Genomic DNA, 19,961 nt, shown 5'->3' with positions numbered 1-19,961 from the left:
CCCCGCCAACTGCACCGCAAAGGGTTATTGATTAAAGTAGAAGCAAAAGTCTTGGAAGGCTTGTGAGGGCAGGGTAAGAAAGAAAGAAAGAAAAAAACCTCTGGTCATCAATCAGCATGATTAAAAGTAATGACGCAGTGGCCATTGCACTTCTTTCCACCCTCATTAAGCTACACCGAGAACCGCAGAAGAGGAAAACAAAATTCAAAATGTTGCGTTAAATAGTTGAAGAACAGGAATTCTTCTGTTCTCTACATAATCGTGTTCCAGACAGTATAGTATCGCAGTTGCTTGACAGTGGCTTTGGATCTTCACCCAGCTAAGATCATATCAATGGAGGAAAAGTTTGTGTGTACAATAAATGATCAGTCAGGTGGACGGAATCAAGAAATTGCAAAATGGCCCATTCAGAGTCAAATCGGGAAATCAAAGATTTACTTGGTTAATTTCACACTTGATGTAAGTGCAGGCTCTCCAGAGAACCAGCCAATTTAACTAAAATGCAATTGAGCGGTAAAATAATTTACTCAACAACTCTGCGGGGAAATATCAAGATAATATTGATTACAAGATGAAATATCTAAAAGCAAATTACCATTCAAGATGAACAGGTAACATTCAAGCTGGCTGACCAGCATCTCTTTCTGTGAACAACTCTATGCCTATGCTGTAGTTGAATCATTAAATAAGTAAAAGCACAGCAGAGTTCCTAATACAGTTTTGACTAAGACTGTTAAACATACAGCACAGGTCTGATGAAAGGGTAGAAAGGCAGAAAAGTAGGTCTAAGCGAAGGATGTTAAGATGTATGAAGAAAAAGCAGGCCTGAAAGAAGGAAGGAAAAGATGCCCAGAAAATGGGAGGTAAGTAAGGAATAAGAAGGCAGAAAAGCCGGTGAGGGAAAGAAGCAAGGAAAAAAGAAAATAAAGGAATAGAGTAAGCAAAGTCTAAAAGTAGATCTCAGCAAAGGAAGGATGGAAGAAAAGTATAAGTATATAAGGATTAAAAAGTGAGGGAAGGAAGGAGGAAATAAGGTAGAAAAGCTGGTTTAAATGAAGGAAGGATGTAAGGATTCTTAAATAAAAAGTGTGAGGAAGGAAGGAAGGAAGGAAGGAAGGAAGGAACAAAAGCATGTTTAAGCAAAGGAAGGATGGATGTAAGAACGCATGAATAAAAATATGTATGAAGGAACAAAGACAGAAGTGAAAAAAATATGTGTTTATGTGTAGGACTTGGAGAAATGTAAGAATGCATGAATATAGAAACGGATGTTATGGAATTAATACACTCAGTTAAGAAAGAAGAAAGAAAGGCAAAAAAGTAGCTCAAGGAAGGCAGAAAAGTAGCTTTTTAAGGGAAGGTAGGATGTAAGGATGCATTAATAAAAAGCAGGTCTGCGAGAAGGAAGGTTGTTACGAAAGGAGGGAGTAAAAGAAGGTCGCAAATAAGAATGAAGGCAAAGGTTTATGGTTAACATGAGGTAAATTTGCCTCGTTTTAAGTCATATAATGTCTACTTTTTCATTGTTCTGTTTTACTTTACAGCCCAAGTTTGTAACAATTTTCTATAGCTGCCTTTGAACGTATGATAAAATACTCACCGTGTAAGTGTAGTCACATTAGCAGGTTAGCAGTTAGCTAGCCAATTTTGCTATTTTGGGCCAAAATGGATCTTGGTCGCTCACTTCTCCTCCCTGCCGGTTGTTTTGCGCAAAAACATGCAGCCAAGTGAAGTGAAAAGAGGGAGGGGGAGGTCGGCAAAGAGGAAATGCGGCTCAAACTGGGCTGTGCCTTCTTCAAACTATCCCGGCTGGTGTTGACACGCCATATCTCGACTTAGGAGAAGAGCGAAGTCTTTTGTCTTTTTGTTGGTGTTGTTGTTATAATTCTACTCACAGCCAGCTGAGCCACTTTTGTTGCCTCTGGAGGAAGTGTGTGGTTTCCAACCGGAATGCCACGACTAGGCTGCTAAACACTACACGCCTGATAATGGCTTCGATAGTCGGCAAAGTTGCTGGGAGACTTTTGGGAAGTCTCGGTGCTCGTCGCTCCGCTTCGAAAGCGCCTCGCCCGGCGACATTTCTTCACAAGGTAAATGACCATTTCTTTCCATGCTCGCACGTTTATAAAACTCAGATGCGTTTCTTTACATGTCTAAAAATGCTGCTTTTTAAAACAATGTGTCGGAAACAGCGGAGTTTGAACTGAGCGTCGTTGTTAAAAAGCTGCTATTTTTTTTTTATTTTTTTTTTTTATCGAAACTACACTTCCTCTGGCGGGACGAAATTAGCATCAGTTTGACTTTGACAGGTGGGAGGGATCGTCTCCAAAGTGCAGCAGCGATTTTTGTGTTTTGGCAATCAATACTGTAATTTAAACTGCCTGTGCAAATGTATACATTTATAAATGGACTTTTTTTTTTCCTTTATTTTTTATTTTTTTATTTTTTTTTACACTCAAGAGTATCCCTAAAGTGTATGTATACTACACTGTACACTCTATGGAGAACCAAAACTGTCAAAACAACAAAATAAATAAATAAATAAATAAATAAAAGGGAAAATAGAAACAGATTTAAAAAAAAAAAAAGTACAAATAAATCTATTTATTATACTCCGTTATTACAATATCTAATGGTCATCGCAACATTCATCAGGAAACAGACAAGCATCTCTCCAACATCTACATGCCATTTCATATTTGTCCGCAGGACTTGAACCGTGAACCTCAAGTTCCAAAGTTCTTAAATAATGAGCTACTGCTGCCTTCCATCTCAATTGAATACTTATTTTGGAAACTAGTTTTGTGTTTTTTTTTTGTTGTTGTTTTTTTTTCTCCTCTCTTTAGTGTCATCCAGTCACGTTTGCTAGTCACAAATTTACATACAGTATTTGCATTTTGTTTCTTCAACCTTATTGTCAATGTGTGTGCCCTTATTGCATAGGTGTCAAACTGCAGTCCTCGAGGTCCGCAGTCCTGCAGGTTTTGGAGGTTTCCCCACTTTCAACACAGCTGATTCATATTTAAGCTCATCAGCAAGCTCTGCAGGAGCCTGATAATTATCCTTCAGGTGCGTTGGAGTAGAGAAACCTCGAAAACATGCAGGACTCTGGCACTCGAGGACCGGATCTTGACACACGTGCCTTATATACTAAGATGGTACAAGATGGCGTAGAAGTCATGGCTGATAGGAAAGTAGTAGCCTAAATGTATTTGTTGTCAAGGAAGTACACTCCACCTCCTGTGCAGATTTGCGGCACATTTTTAAATCGCCTATGTCCTTCCAAATTTTGGGGGAAATGTAAATTGTATGTCTTTTTTTTTTTTTTTTTTTTTTTTTTTTTAATAAGAATTCTTGGGTGTTGAAAAAAAATAAATCAAATGCATTCCACTGGGTGTGAATTATACACAGGCTGCCCTTGTCTCATTGCCCCCGTGAATTACTGGGGGTAACTGTATTTTTTTTTTTTTTTTCCTCAAGTAATACATCATTTACCATTTACCAAGTGACACATCTGTAATGTCGAAAGATCTTTGTGTGTCAGGGAGGAGCTAAGTTTACCCTGGGTTGTGAGTGGAAGTTACAGAGGGTCTTAGGCACTCCTGGTGATCATAAATTAAATCATCTGTAGGGCAATTATTTTTAAGGGTGTTGTCACATAATGACCTTGATGTTTGAGGTGTGATGTTAATAATAATAATATTAATTATTATTTTTGTTCAGTGCAAAATAGCAACGAGCATCCGCATTTCTGTCTTACCTCTGTAGCATTATATTATTAGCATTTTTGTCTTCTCATGTTCCTGGATGGCAAACAGAAGCCAATAAATTATTCAAGTCCATTACTACGGTCTGCGGGGGTTTGCGTAGTGTAAACGCGTCCACCTGGCGGCGTACACCAGCTCATCACAGCGGCGGTCATTCAATTACTTCTCAGTTCGAGCCCTCGTCTCGGAAGACCAACCGCAATTAGGATCTAAAGTGTGCTTTTAGACTGTAATGAATGGTCTGCCTTGCCCGATCTGTTTCCACCCCCCGGACGACACTGCAATGCCACAGCAGCATGTTCAGCTCCAAATGCAAGGGAATATCGTCTCACAAAAGTGGGGGTGAGAGTAAACTCTCCCACCCCACGTCAGAGCGTCCCCAGTCTCTGATTTATCGATCGACTCTTCAAGTGCCATCTTTTTACTGTGCGTTTGATCATCCATGACCATGACGGCTGAATATTATCTACCGTCTGTAATGGCCGACTGTTTGAAGGTGCTGGAAAGAAGCAAAGTGTGCATTCTATCAAGGCTCGCTCTCTCCTTTCAGATTGATGAAGCTGAGCCAGTGCATTCGTTCCGGGACACTGGGAGCGACCTCTGAGTCACTCATAAATGTGTACAGTTTTCCCCATGGAAAATAATGGAAATACGTCTTTCTTGGGCCACTATAAAACCTTTACCAACTGTGCAGGCAATGTTTTAAGTCACATTTTACTAAATGGAGAACAAATAAATTAACTGTGTAACTGAGAATACTAGAGGCATGTCTAAAGGTGAGATTACATCATGCATCACATTTATTTTCTTTTATCATACAAGCAGTGAAAGACGTTTTCTTAAACAGTATGGTGTAGGCCTCAAGGGCCGAGAATTATAACATACCGTACTTTTAAAAGCTAAGATGGAATCAGTGTGTTTTGAGGGGGTAGCAAATAAGACAACCGTGTCTTTCGTTACCGCGACAACTAGTGGATTGCTACGGGAGTGTGGGATGCATGAGCCTACAGTGAAAGCATGGATTATTTTTTTTATTTTTTTTTTAAATACTCACCGTGTCAGCACATCATCACCAAGGTTGTGATGCACTTGTGATTTGTCTCTTATTGAATAACTGCAGCGGGCATGTTGCCAAAAACAAATAAACCACCCACACAAATGCCAATTGGGGGGGCAAGTGTCTTCACATAAGGACGAAAAATAACTGACGTTGTGGCGCACTTTCCATTCATTTTGTAATCATATGGACATTAAGCCGAATTTCCTGTCATATGGTATTGCTTACCATCATATTCTTCCTCTTTGCCACTTATAAATTCTCAAGAAAGCAAGACACAGTTGTGGAGTTAATTCTTTTGATGCTCACTGAGCTGAGCTTTCACAAGGTATGTGGAAGTCTCGCATGATGGCAGTTTTGTATTGTCACCTTTAGAGATTCCACCTTGTTACTGTGAAAAGCCACTATTGGTGGGGATAGGGACTGGCCCCTGCCATGAATAGTGAAAACTAGCAAGTAATTGACCCAGGCTCCACCCCCATTTAGGTTCCCGAAAAACTGGGATAATTTGTGAATAGTGAACCGCAACAATTCATACTTCAGAACTCCATCTAGTAACCTGAAAAGAGACATCTCTATTGCAGACAACTGTGCAAAAAAAAAAAAAAACTTGTAACCACTAGATTGAAGCTGCTGTGTAATCCCTTGATTCCACATTAAATGTGTAACAAATTCCAACCACTTCACCATAAGTGCCATTTTATAGATAAATGGCCACTAAAAAATGCGATAGGGCCATTAATCTCCAGAGTGCTGCATCATGCCGTTTGCACATCCCATTTGTTGAATTTTACCTTCACACTCCCAGTTTACTCGCCATTATGTCGGATCAAGACCCGTTTCTCTTTTATTGCTGAAATGGTGATCATTTCTGTAGGCAGCAGTAACAAGTTGCGAAACGAGCTTGACGCTCCATTAAGAGTCGATAGCGTGAGTCATCTTTTCCCATAAAACACCACAACACGCGTATATTAATGATAAAATTACTGTTGTTGCAATATTGCTAAAATAAATCTGCCCTCAGTGAAATCTGTGGTAGGAATAGGTTGGAATATTAATCCTAAATATTTTTGTTTATTGTTGTATGGTCCTGTGTTATGTTGCCTAATTTATCTGTTATCCATCTCTTTATCGCTGTTTTTTTCTTCATTTTGTTGTTTCAGCTGATTAGCTAATGTTTTGTTGTTATTTATCCATCCATCCATCCATCCATTTCCTTGACCGCTTATTCCTCACAAGGGTTGTGGGCGGTGCTGGACAACCTGGCGACCTAGGGACAATTTGGAGTGCCCAATTAACCTGCCGCGCATGTCTTTGGAATGTGGGAGGAGACCGGAGTAGACCCATGCAGGCACGGGGTGAACATGCAAACTCCACCCAGGAAGGCCGGAGCCTGGACTCGAACCCGAGTCCTCGGTACCGGGAGGCGGACGTGCTAATTTTAAGGTTTCATTCAAAAATAATTCCTGCAAAATGCTCAGTTTTAACAAACTTAACATTCAGAGTTTGTGCTTAAATGCCATAATTAAGTAGTCTTGTAAACCACCCATCCAGCAGTCTGTCATTTGTGCAAAATTACAATTCACAAAACATTTGGATATACACGAACCTAAGAATAACAGCTTTTAATTATCCAGAAGCCAAAACTCAATTTCGCGATTTAGCAAATTTTCAGCGATTTGATTTTGAAAATGACGATGTATCAAATTAATTTGATTTATTGCCCAGCCCTTATTTTAAGTTATTCTTTATTCTTTTGTAGCTGTTTGAGAGGTCCAAATTTCTAATCTTTTTACCTTCTACTCTAGAAAGTGGTCTCTTGCAGTTTCTTCTTTTTTTGTTGTTGTGGAATGTGATGTAATTTTTCCCCTTAAGATTGTTTTTGCTGTTTCCTAAAGTATACAGGTCCTAACTGTTAAATCTTGGCGGTTGTTTGGTCTTGAGAAAAGTTCTCTCTTCTTTTTGGAATTACATGGTGAAAATAGGGTCTGTCTATTGCGGTGCGATCTGGGTTTTGCTCCCTGTTGATAATTTAAGAGACATGGGGGCATGATATAATACTGTGGATGTAAACTAACTCTCGTCTTCGATGCGCGAGTGTGTTAAAATAATGTTATTCTTATAGGTTCTTATACGTTTTCCATTCTCAAGCGGCGTTCCCCTTCCAAAGCTGCTAGGATCAACGCTTCGCTGCCTGCACTTCATCACATTGACAGCTGGGAATAATTGAATTTTCTTCTATAGTGGCTGTCTTTTGTTTTTTTTTTTCCCCCCTCAAGTCTTTTGGCGATCCACCCCCCCTTCCCGCGAGGTACGCCAGCCATTTAGATTAATGATCACCTGCTGTATCCATACGTCGAGTCGAGCTGTGTAGCTCAACGCTTTTAATACCTTGACTCGACTGTGACGGGATTCATCAAGCGGTCAAGCCGCAGGGAGAATGAGGCAGCTTGTCGCTGCGCTCACCGTTACCAATCTGTCAGGCAGGAAAGGCTTACTTCGTTAACGTTTAGCTCAACCAGAAGGTATTTTGTCACTTTTCCACCTTGACTGCATCCCATAAATAGGAAAACATGACATGGCTGTGGAGGTGTGAGGGATAGCAACTGAGCAGGTGGGCAGCTTTTAAATGGATTCCAAACTCTTCTTTGTTAATTATAAAATAAAAAAAAAAAAAATAAAACTCCTGGTTTCTGTGAGGCTGAAGATGCACATGACCAGGCGGGACGCCTTATGTTGCTTGTTCAGGCTTGTTCATGTTTGCATGCCATCCTGAGGTAACGCGCTTTCTTTTACACCTAACACCCAATTCATTGTGTAATGTGTACACAATCAATACGTTTCAATATAAACATCTGTTTCTTTTTGCTGTAATTTTTCGATTTTAACTTTGCGTTAGTTTATTTATTTTATCATATTTTTTTTTAAACAGGCATTAACATTTTAGTGTTCTTAACTGAATGAGTGAATAAGTTCAGCATGATTTGCGAACAAATCACTTTGGCAAACGTGCTTTAACATTCTTAACTGTAAAAAGCCCTTCTTTTATTCTTATCCCACAGTAGGTTGCAATAAAAATGAAAAAAAAAAATCACTCTTAAATCTAAGTCAATATATACTGAGCCACTGCTGCTCCTGAATAATAGAGTAGCTGTTACACGGCAAAATTAGAATTCAAGCAGAGTAATGTTTTATATTTTGTCCACCTGGTGAACGTCAGTTTGCACTCTCCTGGTCTTCTTACTTTGGGCTGCTGCCTCCCCAGCGCTGCTTTTAATTTGATATTGATTGAATGGTATACTTGCTGGAGGACAAAAGGTGATGGAGAAACCAGAGGGCTTGTGGCGGCGGGGACAGTCACATCCTCAAGACGTCACTCAAATCCAAACGCGTCTTCAGTCGGGACTCCAAGATAAATAAGAGTCCTTGATTTAAAAACTCATCTCAGGGGGTTGAAAGCAGATAAGCGTGAGGAGACGTGGTGACGGCGCACAAGAAGGCACGTTCATGTTCTACTGTGCTATTTCTATTGATTGTTTATGTTGATGGATTAGTGTTTCATACTAATATTTACATTAATTACAGTACAACTATTTCCGGACAAACTCAGATAATGTTGCCACTTTAGGAATAGAATTCCGAAATCAAAGTTAATATTTATATGAAAAACGCTCAAGCCATAAATACTAAATAAATAAATAAACATCTAATAACAAAACAGGGGTAACGCACGCCTTCTATAAAACTTACATTGACATAATTAATGCAAGATCGAGTCCAGGCTCCGCCCTTCCTGGGTGGAATTTGCATGTTCTCCCCGTGCCTGCGTGGGTCTTCTCCGGGTACTCCGGTCTCCTCCCACATTCCAAAGACATGCATGGCAGGTTAATTGGGTGCTCTGAATTGTCCCTAGGTTATGCTTGTGAGTTTGAGTGGTTGTTCGTCTCTGTGTGCCCTGCGATTGGCTGGCAACCAGTTCAGGGTGTCCCCCGCCTACTGCCCGAAGCAAGCTGGGATGGGCTCCAGCACGACCAAACTCAGAACACGGGTAAATGAGTAGTCACCTGAGAATACTCTGATCGTATCTAAATTTTGTGCTCACAATTCAGAGCAAAAAATCAGCCAAAAGATTGCTCATATCTTGTAAAAAGTGATAGTTGGGTCATGGGTCGTATCTCAGTGTACCACTGTACAGATTTTTTTTTTTTAAATCTCTTTTCTTCTAGCGTATACTTTACTACAACACTCTTGATTCAAAAGCCAACATTTTACATGCCTATAATGATCAGAAAAATAGCTTACATTTGATTTTACTGCAACCCAATCAGAACAGCCTGGCAGGAAAATCTTTCCAATTTTCCTGCCAGACAGTTGCCAATTAATCCATTTAATTTCCTCGAGACTGTGAATATGATTACCTTCTCCTACCTGAATCATTACAGTAATCTCATTAAAATGCAGCATCTCGCTTACTAGGTGCGCAATCCCTGGCTGCGGACTCTCAATCTCAACTCCTGCACTCACGCTGACTGCCAAAGAAACGAGCCGTTTCCCCGCGGATGCGTGAACGTTTATTGCGATACAAATATTGTGAAATGTGAGGCAAAATCACACGTTGGCAAAAAGCTCCACTTTGAATCAGCAGAGCCTGCACTCTGACGCTGGCGGGATTCTACGCCATTAACACATTCATTGCCAGATCAGAAAAAAAAAATGCATCATTTGACGTCTTTTTCCGTCAATGGCAGTGAATGAGTTAAGCAGGGGAATAAAATGCAGTGTGCAGTTTTTTTATGAAGTGGGGGGGAAAAAAAATCGGTCATCATTTCTTCCAAGTTTTGTTTACATTCCAACCCCTGCCAGTTCGAGCAAGGGAGTGCTTTTAGTCATTATGGATTTATCTTTTGTCTTTTCAGGTGCCTCAGCTTGGAGTTTGTCAGGCTGTGTTCTGCAGCACGCGCCCGCCCCCTACAGGTAATTCTGGTTACTGCGTGGACTACTCCAAATATCACTACTCGAGAATGAATGAGAACGTTTCTTACCTTGCTTGGCAGAAGTGTCGCTCAGGTACAAGCACGGCCGCCTGGCACTGGAGGTGCCGCTGACGTGCAGGAGCGAAACGTGCCTCTTCTTTCTGCAGCCCATGCTCATGACGGTGGGCAACCTGGTCAGCGAGCTGCAGAGGGAGGACCCCGGCGCCACCGCCACGGTGCTCTCCAAAGGTAACCTCCTCCGATCCAACAACCCCGCAGCTTCCCGGCATGTCGTCAAACGGGTTCTGTGGAAGCGCGGTGGAGAACGAAGGAGGAGTGCGGCCTCAAAGTCAGACTACACTGTTGTTTCAATTCCTGGGAAAACGTGCAACACAACAACATGATTTCTTTGGGCGCATTTTAGACACACAATCACTCACATGATCTCATGCCATATGGGAAACTTACTCACATGGTCCTTGGGGGCAACCTGCAGGCACCATCTTGGTGACCCCTGCTGTAGATGCTCACTGAGTTGAATTCTGTTTGACATTTTAGGTTTTCTGTAGCTTGAGAGAATGTTTGTTGTGAAATTGTACTGTTATAGTTTCACTTTACAGTAGGGGTGTTAAAAAAAATCGATTCGGCGATATATCGCGATACTACATCGCGCGATTCTCGAATCAATTCAATAATCGGCAGAATCGATTATTATTATTATTATTATTATTATTTTATTTTTTATTTTTTTCTCCCAAGGATTCACACCTTGAGCATGGAAGAATGTTATATGAACGGAACATTAAGCCTTAATATTTTATTTTAATGCTGTTCAAACATGAAACAGATTACAACCTCTATAAGACTGAAATTTCAGATAAATAAATAATACATTTTCATATAAATCTTACACTCTACAAGCTTACTGATTAGTATTTTCTAAATTTGAATGAAAAAAAAATCGCAACAACCGACTTATAAATTCGTATCGGGATTAATCGGTATCGAATCGAATCGTGACCTGTGAATCGTGATACGAATCGAATCGTCAGGTACTAGGCAATTCACACCCCTACTTTACAGTTTGGCTTAGTGTAATTATTGCTTGCGTGACTTGGATGATAATTTGCAGTGCAGTTGGCATTGAATACTCTGCAAAGTGAAGCTAACATGGACAGTCCCAAATGGAATGCTTTTGCAATTAGTCTTCACAGCAAAGTTGCCATGGCAACCGCTCACCAATTGTAGGAATAATTGTAAACATAAGTTATCATACATTTGCTGCAATAAAGAATGCTTTGCTCTGCTCCACACTCGCATTCACATAGCCTAGCTATATGTTATCTTAACAGAAGATGACTCAAGAAACACAAGAACCAGAACATCTAACGCAGTAGAATGGTTAGAGCCAGTCTGCTGAGGCCGCCTCTTTTCTGTTAAGAAATGATTGCAAACTTGACCACACGTACTCAGCAATCTTCCACTCGCACGCACACACACATAGACAAACACGTACACTGTGTTCCAACTATGTTTTGCATTTGCATTATTAAGGTTGGAACACCTATGTCACTAGGGGCGTGGAAACCAAATAAAAAGAGAGGGTGAGGAGGGGACTTTTTTCAGAGTGCAGTAGTCCTCTCTCCTTTGCGAACTTTGAACAGAGTGTCTTCTCTCCTTAGTGTTGTGTCTAATAAATGTCAAACAGGTAAACCTGACACCAACGGAATGAACCTCGCAACACCTCCTGAACAGATCGGCAGATTTAACAAGGCAGCAGCACATAATTTGCATTGTTGAGTCTTAAAAAATGTCCTCCCTAGTGGGTGTTTTTCACCTGTTTAGCATTTCTATTGTGTTTTCATGACTAATTGGGATTTTGTTTGTCTGGACAGATGGTGAACGTGTAGCTTACAACACGCTGATCGAAGCCCTGCTGATAGACAAGCAATTCCAGCTGGTCATCAACAACACCGTTTACAACGTCCACGCACCGGAGAAAGGTACGAACTTGTTCTGTCGTTTGGAGTCGATGGAATGAGACTGTGTACGCTCGATGCAATTTCTGTTTCAGTTAACATTTACAGTCATGGGAAAAATTATTAGACCGCATTTGTTTCTTCAATTTCTTGTTCATTGTAAATGCCTGGTACATATATACTTTTTTTTTTTTTTAAATTTCTGAGACAGTAGAATGGTTCCACTGTGTTTCGAGCGTTGAAAATCAAATAAAATTAAAATAAATAAATACATAAATCAAATGAAAAAAATTTCAATAAATAAACCATCCTCTGTTTTCAGTGTGCAAGTCTAGCGAGCACGCGCTGCAGCTGGACGACATGAAGCATGTGGTGCACCTGCTGCACACGGCCCTACACCTGCCCGAACACCAACTGATTCAAGAGCGCCAGCTACTGGAGAGACTGGACAGCCTCAAACAAGAGTTGTCCCCTCTGGAGAAGGTGCGCCAAAAGACTTGATATCCACTGGAATGGAAATGTAGTAATTGGTGAAGTAGCATGTGACTCTCATCCATTTGTATTTCCATTACCTGTTTTTTATCCATTGTAAATGACAGATGAAGGCGCAGCTGTCTCACACCGCCGAGGACCAAACGTCCAGAGCGGTTTGGACGGGTTTGGCGCTTTTGTCCGTGCAGGGCGGCGCCCTGGCCTGGCTCACATGGTGGGTGTACTCGTGGGACGTCATGGAGCCCGTCACCTACTTTGTCACGTACGCCACCAGCATGGGGGCCTTCGCCTACTACGTCCTCACAAAGGAGGTAAAGCAAGCTGAATTTTGTCCCATGTACAAAAACAGTTTTCATTCTTGTCCATGTATTGTTTCTTTTCCAGGATTATGTCTATCCCAACGCCAAAGACAGACAGTTCCTGCACTACTTCTATAAGGGGGCTACAAAGAAGAAGTTCAATGTGGAAAAGTACAATGAACTCAAAGATGAGTTGGCTCAGGTGTGTTGTCATTGCCGCAACTTACGCACAGACATGCGGTGGAATTGCTAAATGCTAACATGTTTTCACTAGCAACATTCTGCAATGCAGACGGCATAATTCAAACAAATATATGATCCATGTTGACATTTTGTTAGCAGGCAGGCGCATCATATTTGTCCTGGCACTTGCTATGCTGACTTTACAAGGCTCAATCGTAACTGCTCGAAATTAATCAGGCACATGTTACGGAATTGACTAAAGTCCAGTCATTAGGATAAAGTTGGTCAAAGTTTGGCTACAAGGTCATAAAAGTATTTGTATGAAACCAGGTTGAGTCGTAACACATTAATTTTGCAAATGACACATTAGTTCATATTCAACATATGATACTTTTTTTTTTTTTTTAGGTGGAGGATGACCTGAAACGCCTGCGCAATCCAACACAGCTTCAACTTCCCATCGAACAGATCCAGCCCAAGCCATGATGTCATCACAGAGCAAAAAAATAAAAACACTTAAGATTTATTTTCATAATGCTGTATTTTTAATTGGAAATAATGACAGTTGTATTTGGAAGGGGGGGAGGGGGAAGATACAAAACAAAAACTGGAATATTGAAATAAAACTCATTTGCTGAATCTCCTGTTTCTCACAGACAACTGCACTAAGACAGATTTTTTTTCCCTGAGTCATACAGTACCATCATATGACTTTACAAAAGTAGAAAAAGTTTTTTTTATTTTTTTTTAAAATGCACACACACCCATACTCCCTGAGGTACAGTCATCATTAGTGTCAGCTGCTGTTTTGGGTGCAAAATAAAAATCCCATTTTTGAATACAAGTTTGACCCACTTGACAAGTAACTTGAAAACTAATACAAACACGCACATGTATGAATTCCCTTCTTTTTTGACAAGCAGCGTATTGAAGAAAAGTCCCATAATGTGGTCCACTCTTAAGGAAAGGACGCAGTTTGTCATTAAAACATGATATACCCATAAGAGGGACACATGATATTCAATTGGTCAACTTTAGAAAAAGACGTGTGTAGTTCAAGATTGTCGTTCTAAATAGAATCTTTGTTATTGCACAAACTTGATGCGCTAAGCTAAAAAGAGTCAAAATTGTGTGAGTGCGGCATTTGTTAGCACAATTGGACGGGATTGCCATAGCGTATTTCGATCCTGGGACCGAAGGATTTCCTCAGGAAACAGGAACAGAAAAGAAAATGTATTAACTGAAACCAAATAATTAATTGGATTTTATATGGCCTCATTTGCTAGCAGGCTACCTTCTGGTTTATGGATAATAACGGACGAGTTAACTGATTGGACAATTTATTATTATTTTTTTATCCTCTGGGGCAGGCGGGATGGACATAATCTATGTGATTAAGTGATGAAAAGGTCATTTTTGTTTAGAAAGCCACATTTGATTGATAGGCAACTTTCTCGTTCCAGTGAGGTCTTCAAGGTCAGTAATGTACTGAAAAATGGACAGTGCAGTCATATTTCTCAGCAAAAACTCAACACTGACTGAACTGGCGGACTCTGTGAGTAACTGCAGGTCCATTGACTAAAAAAACTCCATCCACGCTAGCCCCATTCTGGAAATGTGTTGATCTTTACAGTTACTGTATATTTACATTCACAAAAGAAGAAGATTAAGAAAATAAGAGAATTAAGAGAGGGAATGTCGGTGTTTTAAGACGTTTTAAAAAAAAAAAAAAAAAGTGTGGCAATGTTTACTTTTTGGGGCGTAAGTAGAGCTTCTTGGTGAGCATGGAGGCGAAGCACGGCACCTGCTTCTTGCCGATGGCTTCCCTGTCCTTGCTGATCTCAACTCTCCTCGCGGACACACTGCGGTTGACCAGCGTCAGGAGTTCGGTGAATTCCAGCGTCTCGCCGTACTTCTTCAGCAGCTCGCACAGATCCTGGATGTACCACGAACCGTTCACCGTATCCCGGTGCGAGTAGTAACCTTGTAAATGGAACACCGTGGACATGGCGGTTATAATGCTGTATGAAGACCTGAGTTGGATGCCTTCAAGTGCGGACTGGCTCTTTTTATATATTATTTTTTTAAGGTTCCAGCACCACCACAAAAAAAACAAATTCAGGGGCTTTCTTCCTCAGAGTTTGCATTTGAGGCCTAAAGACATAATGTAGTGGGAAAGATGCCCCAACTGAAAGTCCTTCAAATGTGGCCTTCTTTTCCCATTTTGGTGTGGAATACAACACAATTGTCCCCGCTCCTCTGCTACTTTTGACACAGATGCATTCTGACTAGGCTTTATTTGAAGGCCAGTGACATCAGAAAGCTGCAGGAAGGCTGTCTTAACTCGGATTCCTTCAAATGTCGCCATCTTTTACAGTTCTTTGAGTTGTATACACCACTGCTAGTGTTGCCCCAGCACTCCTTCCTCCAATTCAGGGTCTGATTTAGTTTCTGCCCCCCTTTCCACAAAAATTTGACCAAAGTTCACAGGCTGCAATTGAAGGCCAAAAATGTGACCTTCTTTTCCAGTTTTTATGTGGGGTATACACCACACATCCACAAAAACCTAATCTCAGTTCAGGGGCAGCATTTTCATTCAGATGATGGAATCACCATTTTAAATTCTAAACTTGGACACCTTCAAATGTGGCCTTGTCGACATCGATCTACACCATAACTACCTGTGTACTTGGCCCACCCTTCCACAAAAGCTGCATTTAACTAATTCACTCCCAGCCATTTTCACAGAAGCAATCCCGTTCGCTCCCGGCTGTTATACTGGACTGATTTTGCAAGGCCCACAGAATATTGTGTTCAATTGATATAAAAGCATGGAACCTACCAAAAGAAAGATTAAAGTCTCTTCTTTCATAAGGAGAAAAAAAAAAGTATGTTTCTACCTGTTTCCATTTTGCAGAAGCATTAGAAGAGAGCTAAGTTTCATCAGTTTTCATAAATCTATTTAAAATTGTAAGTAATTTAGCTTTTTTTCTAGATGGCCCTGGTTGATCTCCTTTGCTCTGCTGCCACCTGCTGGCCGTTTGTGTAATAACTACCATTTCTGCAACCGTTCTTTGCAATTGAGAGGCTGCATCAAAGCCTTCTGTATGCTCTAGCATAAAAAAACAAAACAAAACAAAAAAACGTATAAATACGTCTTTGGGACACTACAACATTAAAAAAAACGTATTTACACGTTATTGGGAGCAAATGAGTTAAAGGCCATAAAAAAAAAAGAGTGCCAATTAGTTGCAGCATAAATTTGAACCAATGTTTACCAAAATAGGTACAAAGGCAAAATTAGCAAAGGGAAAAAAAAAAAAAAAGTATGCCTAGCTGCTCACCTTCCGCCACCGAGTAGCACATGATGAAGTCGGCTCCGGCCGGGAGCGTGTGAACAGCGCAGGCGTCGACCACCACCCCGTTGTTGGTCTCCAACTCGCTGTCCACGGCGTCATAGGCCACCACGGGGTCGTCGTGTTTGTCTCCGCGACATGCCTGGCGGTGGGCAGACGTTTTTCATTGTCATCTCTCTCAGCGGAATTGCGCCAATGACGGGTCGTGGTGCGTACCTGCCACACAAAGATCTTGGGCTTCCCAACCAGGCTTTGGCACTGGTCTCCTTTGAAGAGCGACGTAATGCGCTGGATGCTGATCTTGCCGTCGTACGTGTACACGTGCTCGTCCTCGCCGTGGCTCAGGAAAATGAGCACGAAGCAATCGGCATCGGAGTGGTTGGATTCGGCCGCTGGTGGGACAGCAGGTTGGGCCATTAGCAAACAAACATCAGTTTAGCACTGACCAATGCTAAAGACAATCATAAGTGGACCATCCATAGCTCCTTGTGCGATAAGTTTATCAGACTCCAAATTGTCAACATTAACAAAAAAATATTTGATCGCCGACTTAAGTTAACTTACATTTTTATTTTTTTCTTTAAACAGACATTGGTTGTCTTCATTGTTTTAAACTTAATGTATATTGGGTTCATCCATCCATTCTCTGAACCACTTGCTCCTCACAAGGGTCGTGGGGGGTGCTGGAGCCTATCCCAGCAGGCTATGGGCAGCAGGCGGGTTACACCCTGAACTGGTTGCCAGCCAATCGCAGATTGGGTTCATCCATGACTCTTAATTGTTGCTCACAAAACGGTGCATTAGGTTAATCAAAGATTTGAAACGATAAGGAAACACGTGATTTTAGAAAATATGAATATTAATCAAATATTGTAAACCATTTAAGACAAAGTATTTGAGGAATCTTTATGTCATTCCAATTTAAAGTGGTGTTATTTCATTATTATTTTCCTCCAGTTTTCCCTAAATATAATCAAATATAGGACCTTAATTTCCTTTGAACTTTGCTTATATAGTTTGTGATGTTTATGAACAAGTGTACATTAAGTTAATCATAAACTAAATAGTCTTCATCGTTACACATGCAGTACATTGGAGTCATGAGCTAAACATGTTTTTACGTAATCCTGCTTACAAGCATCTAAAAAGAAATTGAGTTTTAGGCGCTCACCTTTATAGATAATTTCTAGGACTTCCTCGTTTTTGTAGTTGTCATAAACCTTCACGTCAAAGTTGAGCGCCTTCAGCCTGGAAGAGACAAAGAAACACATTGCAATTTTATACCAAAAAAAAATGTCAGAAATGGAGATGGATGATACCTGATCTCCAGGTTGTAGCGGTCGGCGTTGGTGCCGTGACGATCATTCATGCCGAGGCGCCAGAAGAAACGTTCCTGGTTAAAAATGAGCGCCTGGCCTCGTCGTTTGTAGTCCATCTTGTACTCCTCGGCGGGGTCCAAAAGCTTATTGCTGTGTGACCATGTAACATTAATTATTAAATGTGGGAACTAGTTGGACTGTACTTGAGAAAGTATGAGCGTACCTTACGAAGGCATCCGTCTCTGTTAGATTCTGGATGCATAGAGCTGAAATGACACGGAGCAACGCATGGCATTAAGACTTCAATTAGGACCTGAGGTTCCTATTGTTACTGTAGAAATGATTTCGATTATTCTCCCTATTGATTCATGTAGTTGGGGGCTTAAACATGAACAAAAACTCAACAATCAAAGAAAATGCTGTTTTTTGAGCATCTAAACTTGGGCCAAAACTCATCAAACTTTTGCAAATACTTTTATATTTAGAGCATTATTGTCCTAGGTGACACTCGCCTAACATAAATGGGGTTTCGAGGGCCTTTTATACCTTTAGTTTAACTTCAATCAAACAACTGCACAAGTGATTTGTTTTTTCTTTGTTAGCGTCAATTATAGGTGCACCGGGGTCAATCGGCCATTGTTTGGTGGCGAGCTGAGAGTGCTAACTACTCTCAATAGCAGGATGACAGCTGGAGAAAGATGACACCCCAGCTTGGTTACTCTGTGTTTAAAAAAAACAAAACAAAACATGTAAGTCTGGATTTTTTTTCGTTCAGTGGTTTTATGCGGGAAATTAAAGCAAACTAGGAGGTTCAGTGACTAACTCATAAACATTTTTTCAAAGACATGTTAAAGATTCAAGTCGGTCTTCCATGTTAACAAAATGTGTGTTACGTTTTTTTAACCATTTTTTTTTCTTAGTTTGCGAAAACATCAGGTTCATTGAGGAAAAAAAAAAAAAAAAAGTATATCTGGGTTTTATGAGTTCATATGTCTGTAACAATTTTTGCCCATTATAAAATACCCACATTTTTGTTTTTTAGATACCATAGTGTCCTTGTCATGCATTAGTTGACATAACAAGAACATAACCGTAACCTAACTATATCTGTCATAATTTATTGCAAATCCTAATTAGTGTGCATTGATTTATAAGAAACGATAGCATGAATATAAACCTTGCTTTCATCATGTGCTAACTCAATTTAGCTATGCTATAAAAGAGTCATAGGGGTGTTTAAGGTAATGATTAACCCTTACATGGCACTTTTTGTTTCAGTTTCAAATCTTTTCCAGTATTCTTTTCTGTTTAACTAAATACTTTAATCGGACTTTATTTTTCCCTGAACAGTTTTGACAAAAATAAAAAGCTGGTTCCAATCACTTACTCGTGCTGTCTGTGGTCGTGTGTTCCATTGCATCACTTGCTGTTTGAAGAGAAGAAGCTAAGAAAAATAAAGAAATTAAACATTTAAACAACGTACAATTGAAATGCTGCCTTGCGTCTTCATAACACTCTTATAAGAAAATGGCGTGACACCTACCACCAAAGTGTATGGTAAAGTATCGCTCAGTCATCTGAAGACTACTGTATTTAAACTTTTACTTTAAGAAACATTCGCGTCTTTTCTCCGCCACATACATTATTATAAAACATATACTGTACGTACATTTAATGTATGCACAAAAGACAAAACACACACCTAAAAGTTGTTTTACCTGTACAGTAGCGTTTTCCGGTGCTGGACATTTTTTCTGCTTTTACTCCACCTTCGCCCTGACAACAACTCAACAGCTCCCGAGTGCCACAGATACTTAAATCAGCCACGACCCGCTCGGCGCTCATTGGTCAAGAGTTGAGAGCTGATTGGCCGCCGTGAGCTGCCAATCAAATAGGGCGCTTCCGCGTTACACCCCATTTCAAAGTTCAAATCTGGAAGCTTGTACATGAAATTTCCTTGTCATATCTTCCTTCTTGTGTCCTTTCTCCTTATCTCTTTCATTTTGAGTCATCTTGAGCATTTGACTTCTTTTGTCCTTATCACCTTCCTAATCTTCTTGTGTGCTCGTTTCCTTCACTTGTCCTCTTTGTTTCCTTCTCCTTGTGTCCTAATGTTTGTTTGTTTTTAATGCATGTTTCTTGTATGTTTGGTGTACTATCTCTTAGTGTAATTCGATCTTATGCATTGGTTTGCTAGCTAATAGCCAACCATAGTGGAAAAATTGTCATCAGACATCCTTCTCTGCATCTTCTTCATTGTCTCCTTAAATGTCCTTCTTTCCTGTTTTTGAATTGAATCCTCCCTCAGAGATTTCTTCATGTTTTGTTACATAAGATATGCTTACCTATTGTGTCTCTGAACGTAGTTTAAATTGTAACTCCCTGTGCGTCTTGTTTGACAAGTTCCACCGCCAGATGCTTGTGGAGTTTGGAAAAACTTAAAGAGCGCCTGACCTTAATTTATTTTCATAACTGTAGCCACAGTGTGTGTAATCATTCATGACAAAGCATAGTGTGTAAAGTTGTTGTCGCTTTC

The 19,961-nt window shown here is 40.4% G+C and overlaps 3 protein-coding genes across 6 annotated transcripts in view; 1 reads left to right on the top strand and 2 right to left on the bottom strand.

Moving 5' to 3' along the window:
- Positions 1-2,141, bottom strand: part of lef1 (lymphoid enhancer-binding factor 1) — a 98,161-nt gene extending 96,020 nt beyond the window's left edge. Inside the window, exon 1 of one of the 3 annotated variants that reach the window (XM_077523511.1) lies at positions 1,601-2,141. The gene's annotated coding sequence lies outside the window, so the exon portion shown is untranslated. The remainder of the gene's footprint in view (positions 1-1,600) is intronic. The other 2 variants (XM_077523513.1, XM_077523512.1) reach the window with 2 other exon arrangements.
- Positions 1,716-13,389, top strand: LOC144020236 (calcium uniporter protein, mitochondrial-like). Of its 2 annotated transcripts, none has more exons than XM_077523517.1 (8): positions 1,716-2,090; positions 9,741-9,798; positions 9,882-10,046; positions 11,693-11,800; positions 12,099-12,259; positions 12,376-12,579; positions 12,653-12,769; positions 13,159-13,389. In XM_077523517.1, exons 1-8 carry the CDS (start codon positions 1,989-1,991, stop codon positions 13,234-13,236), a joined length of 993 nt encoding a protein of 330 aa, XP_077379643.1. In that variant the 5' UTR covers positions 1,716-1,988; the 3' UTR covers positions 13,237-13,389. The 2 variants fall into 2 exon arrangements, with proteins under 2 accessions (XP_077379643.1, XP_077379642.1); XM_077523516.1 differs by having other exon boundaries at positions 1,734-2,090; positions 9,879-10,046.
- Positions 13,273-19,268, bottom strand: LOC144020237 (caspase-6-like). The gene is made up of 8 exons (XM_077523518.1): positions 19,144-19,268; positions 18,813-18,869; positions 17,649-17,691; positions 17,426-17,575; positions 17,278-17,354; positions 16,323-16,498; positions 16,095-16,248; positions 13,273-14,733 (listed from the first exon to the last, which is right to left on the bottom strand). Exons 1-8 carry the CDS (start codon positions 19,172-19,174, stop codon positions 14,498-14,500), a joined length of 924 nt encoding a protein of 307 aa, XP_077379644.1. The 5' UTR covers positions 19,175-19,268; the 3' UTR covers positions 13,273-14,497.
- Between the last annotated feature and the right edge of the window lie 693 nt (positions 19,269-19,961).

Source organism: Festucalex cinctus, chromosome 6, assembly GCF_051991245.1.
Source record: "Festucalex cinctus isolate MCC-2025b chromosome 6, RoL_Fcin_1.0, whole genome shotgun sequence".
Classification (NCBI taxonomy): Eukaryota; Metazoa; Chordata; class Actinopteri; order Syngnathiformes; family Syngnathidae; genus Festucalex; species Festucalex cinctus.
This window is presented reverse-complemented; position numbering and strand designations above follow the sequence as displayed.

What these genes read in the sequence shown, in the direction of transcription:
- LOC144020236 (XM_077523516.1), top strand. Translation starts at nt 1,989, where the DNA reads ATGGCTTCGATAGTCGGCAAAGTTGCTGGGAGACTTTTGGGAAGTCTC. An exon ending in ACTACGTCCTCACAAAGGAG is followed by an intron (nt 12,580 to 12,652) that starts GTAAAGCAAGCT and finishes TTTCTTTTCCAG; the next exon opens with GATTATGTCTATCCCAACGC. An exon ending in TCAAAGATGAGTTGGCTCAG is followed by an intron (nt 12,770 to 13,158) that starts GTGTGTTGTCAT and finishes TTTTTTTTTTAG; the next exon opens with GTGGAGGATGACCTGAAACG.
- LOC144020237 (XM_077523518.1), bottom strand. Translation starts at nt 19,174, where the DNA reads ATGTCCAGCACCGGAAAACGCTACTGTACAG. An exon ending in CGCTACAACCTGGAGATCAG is followed by an intron (nt 17,355 to 17,425) that starts GTATCATCCATC and finishes TGTCTCTTCCAG; the next exon opens with GCTGAAGGCGCTCAACTTTG. An exon ending in CCAAGATCTTTGTGTGGCAG is followed by an intron (nt 16,249 to 16,322) that starts GTACGCACCACG and finishes GCCCACCGCCAG; the next exon opens with GCATGTCGCGGAGACAAACA.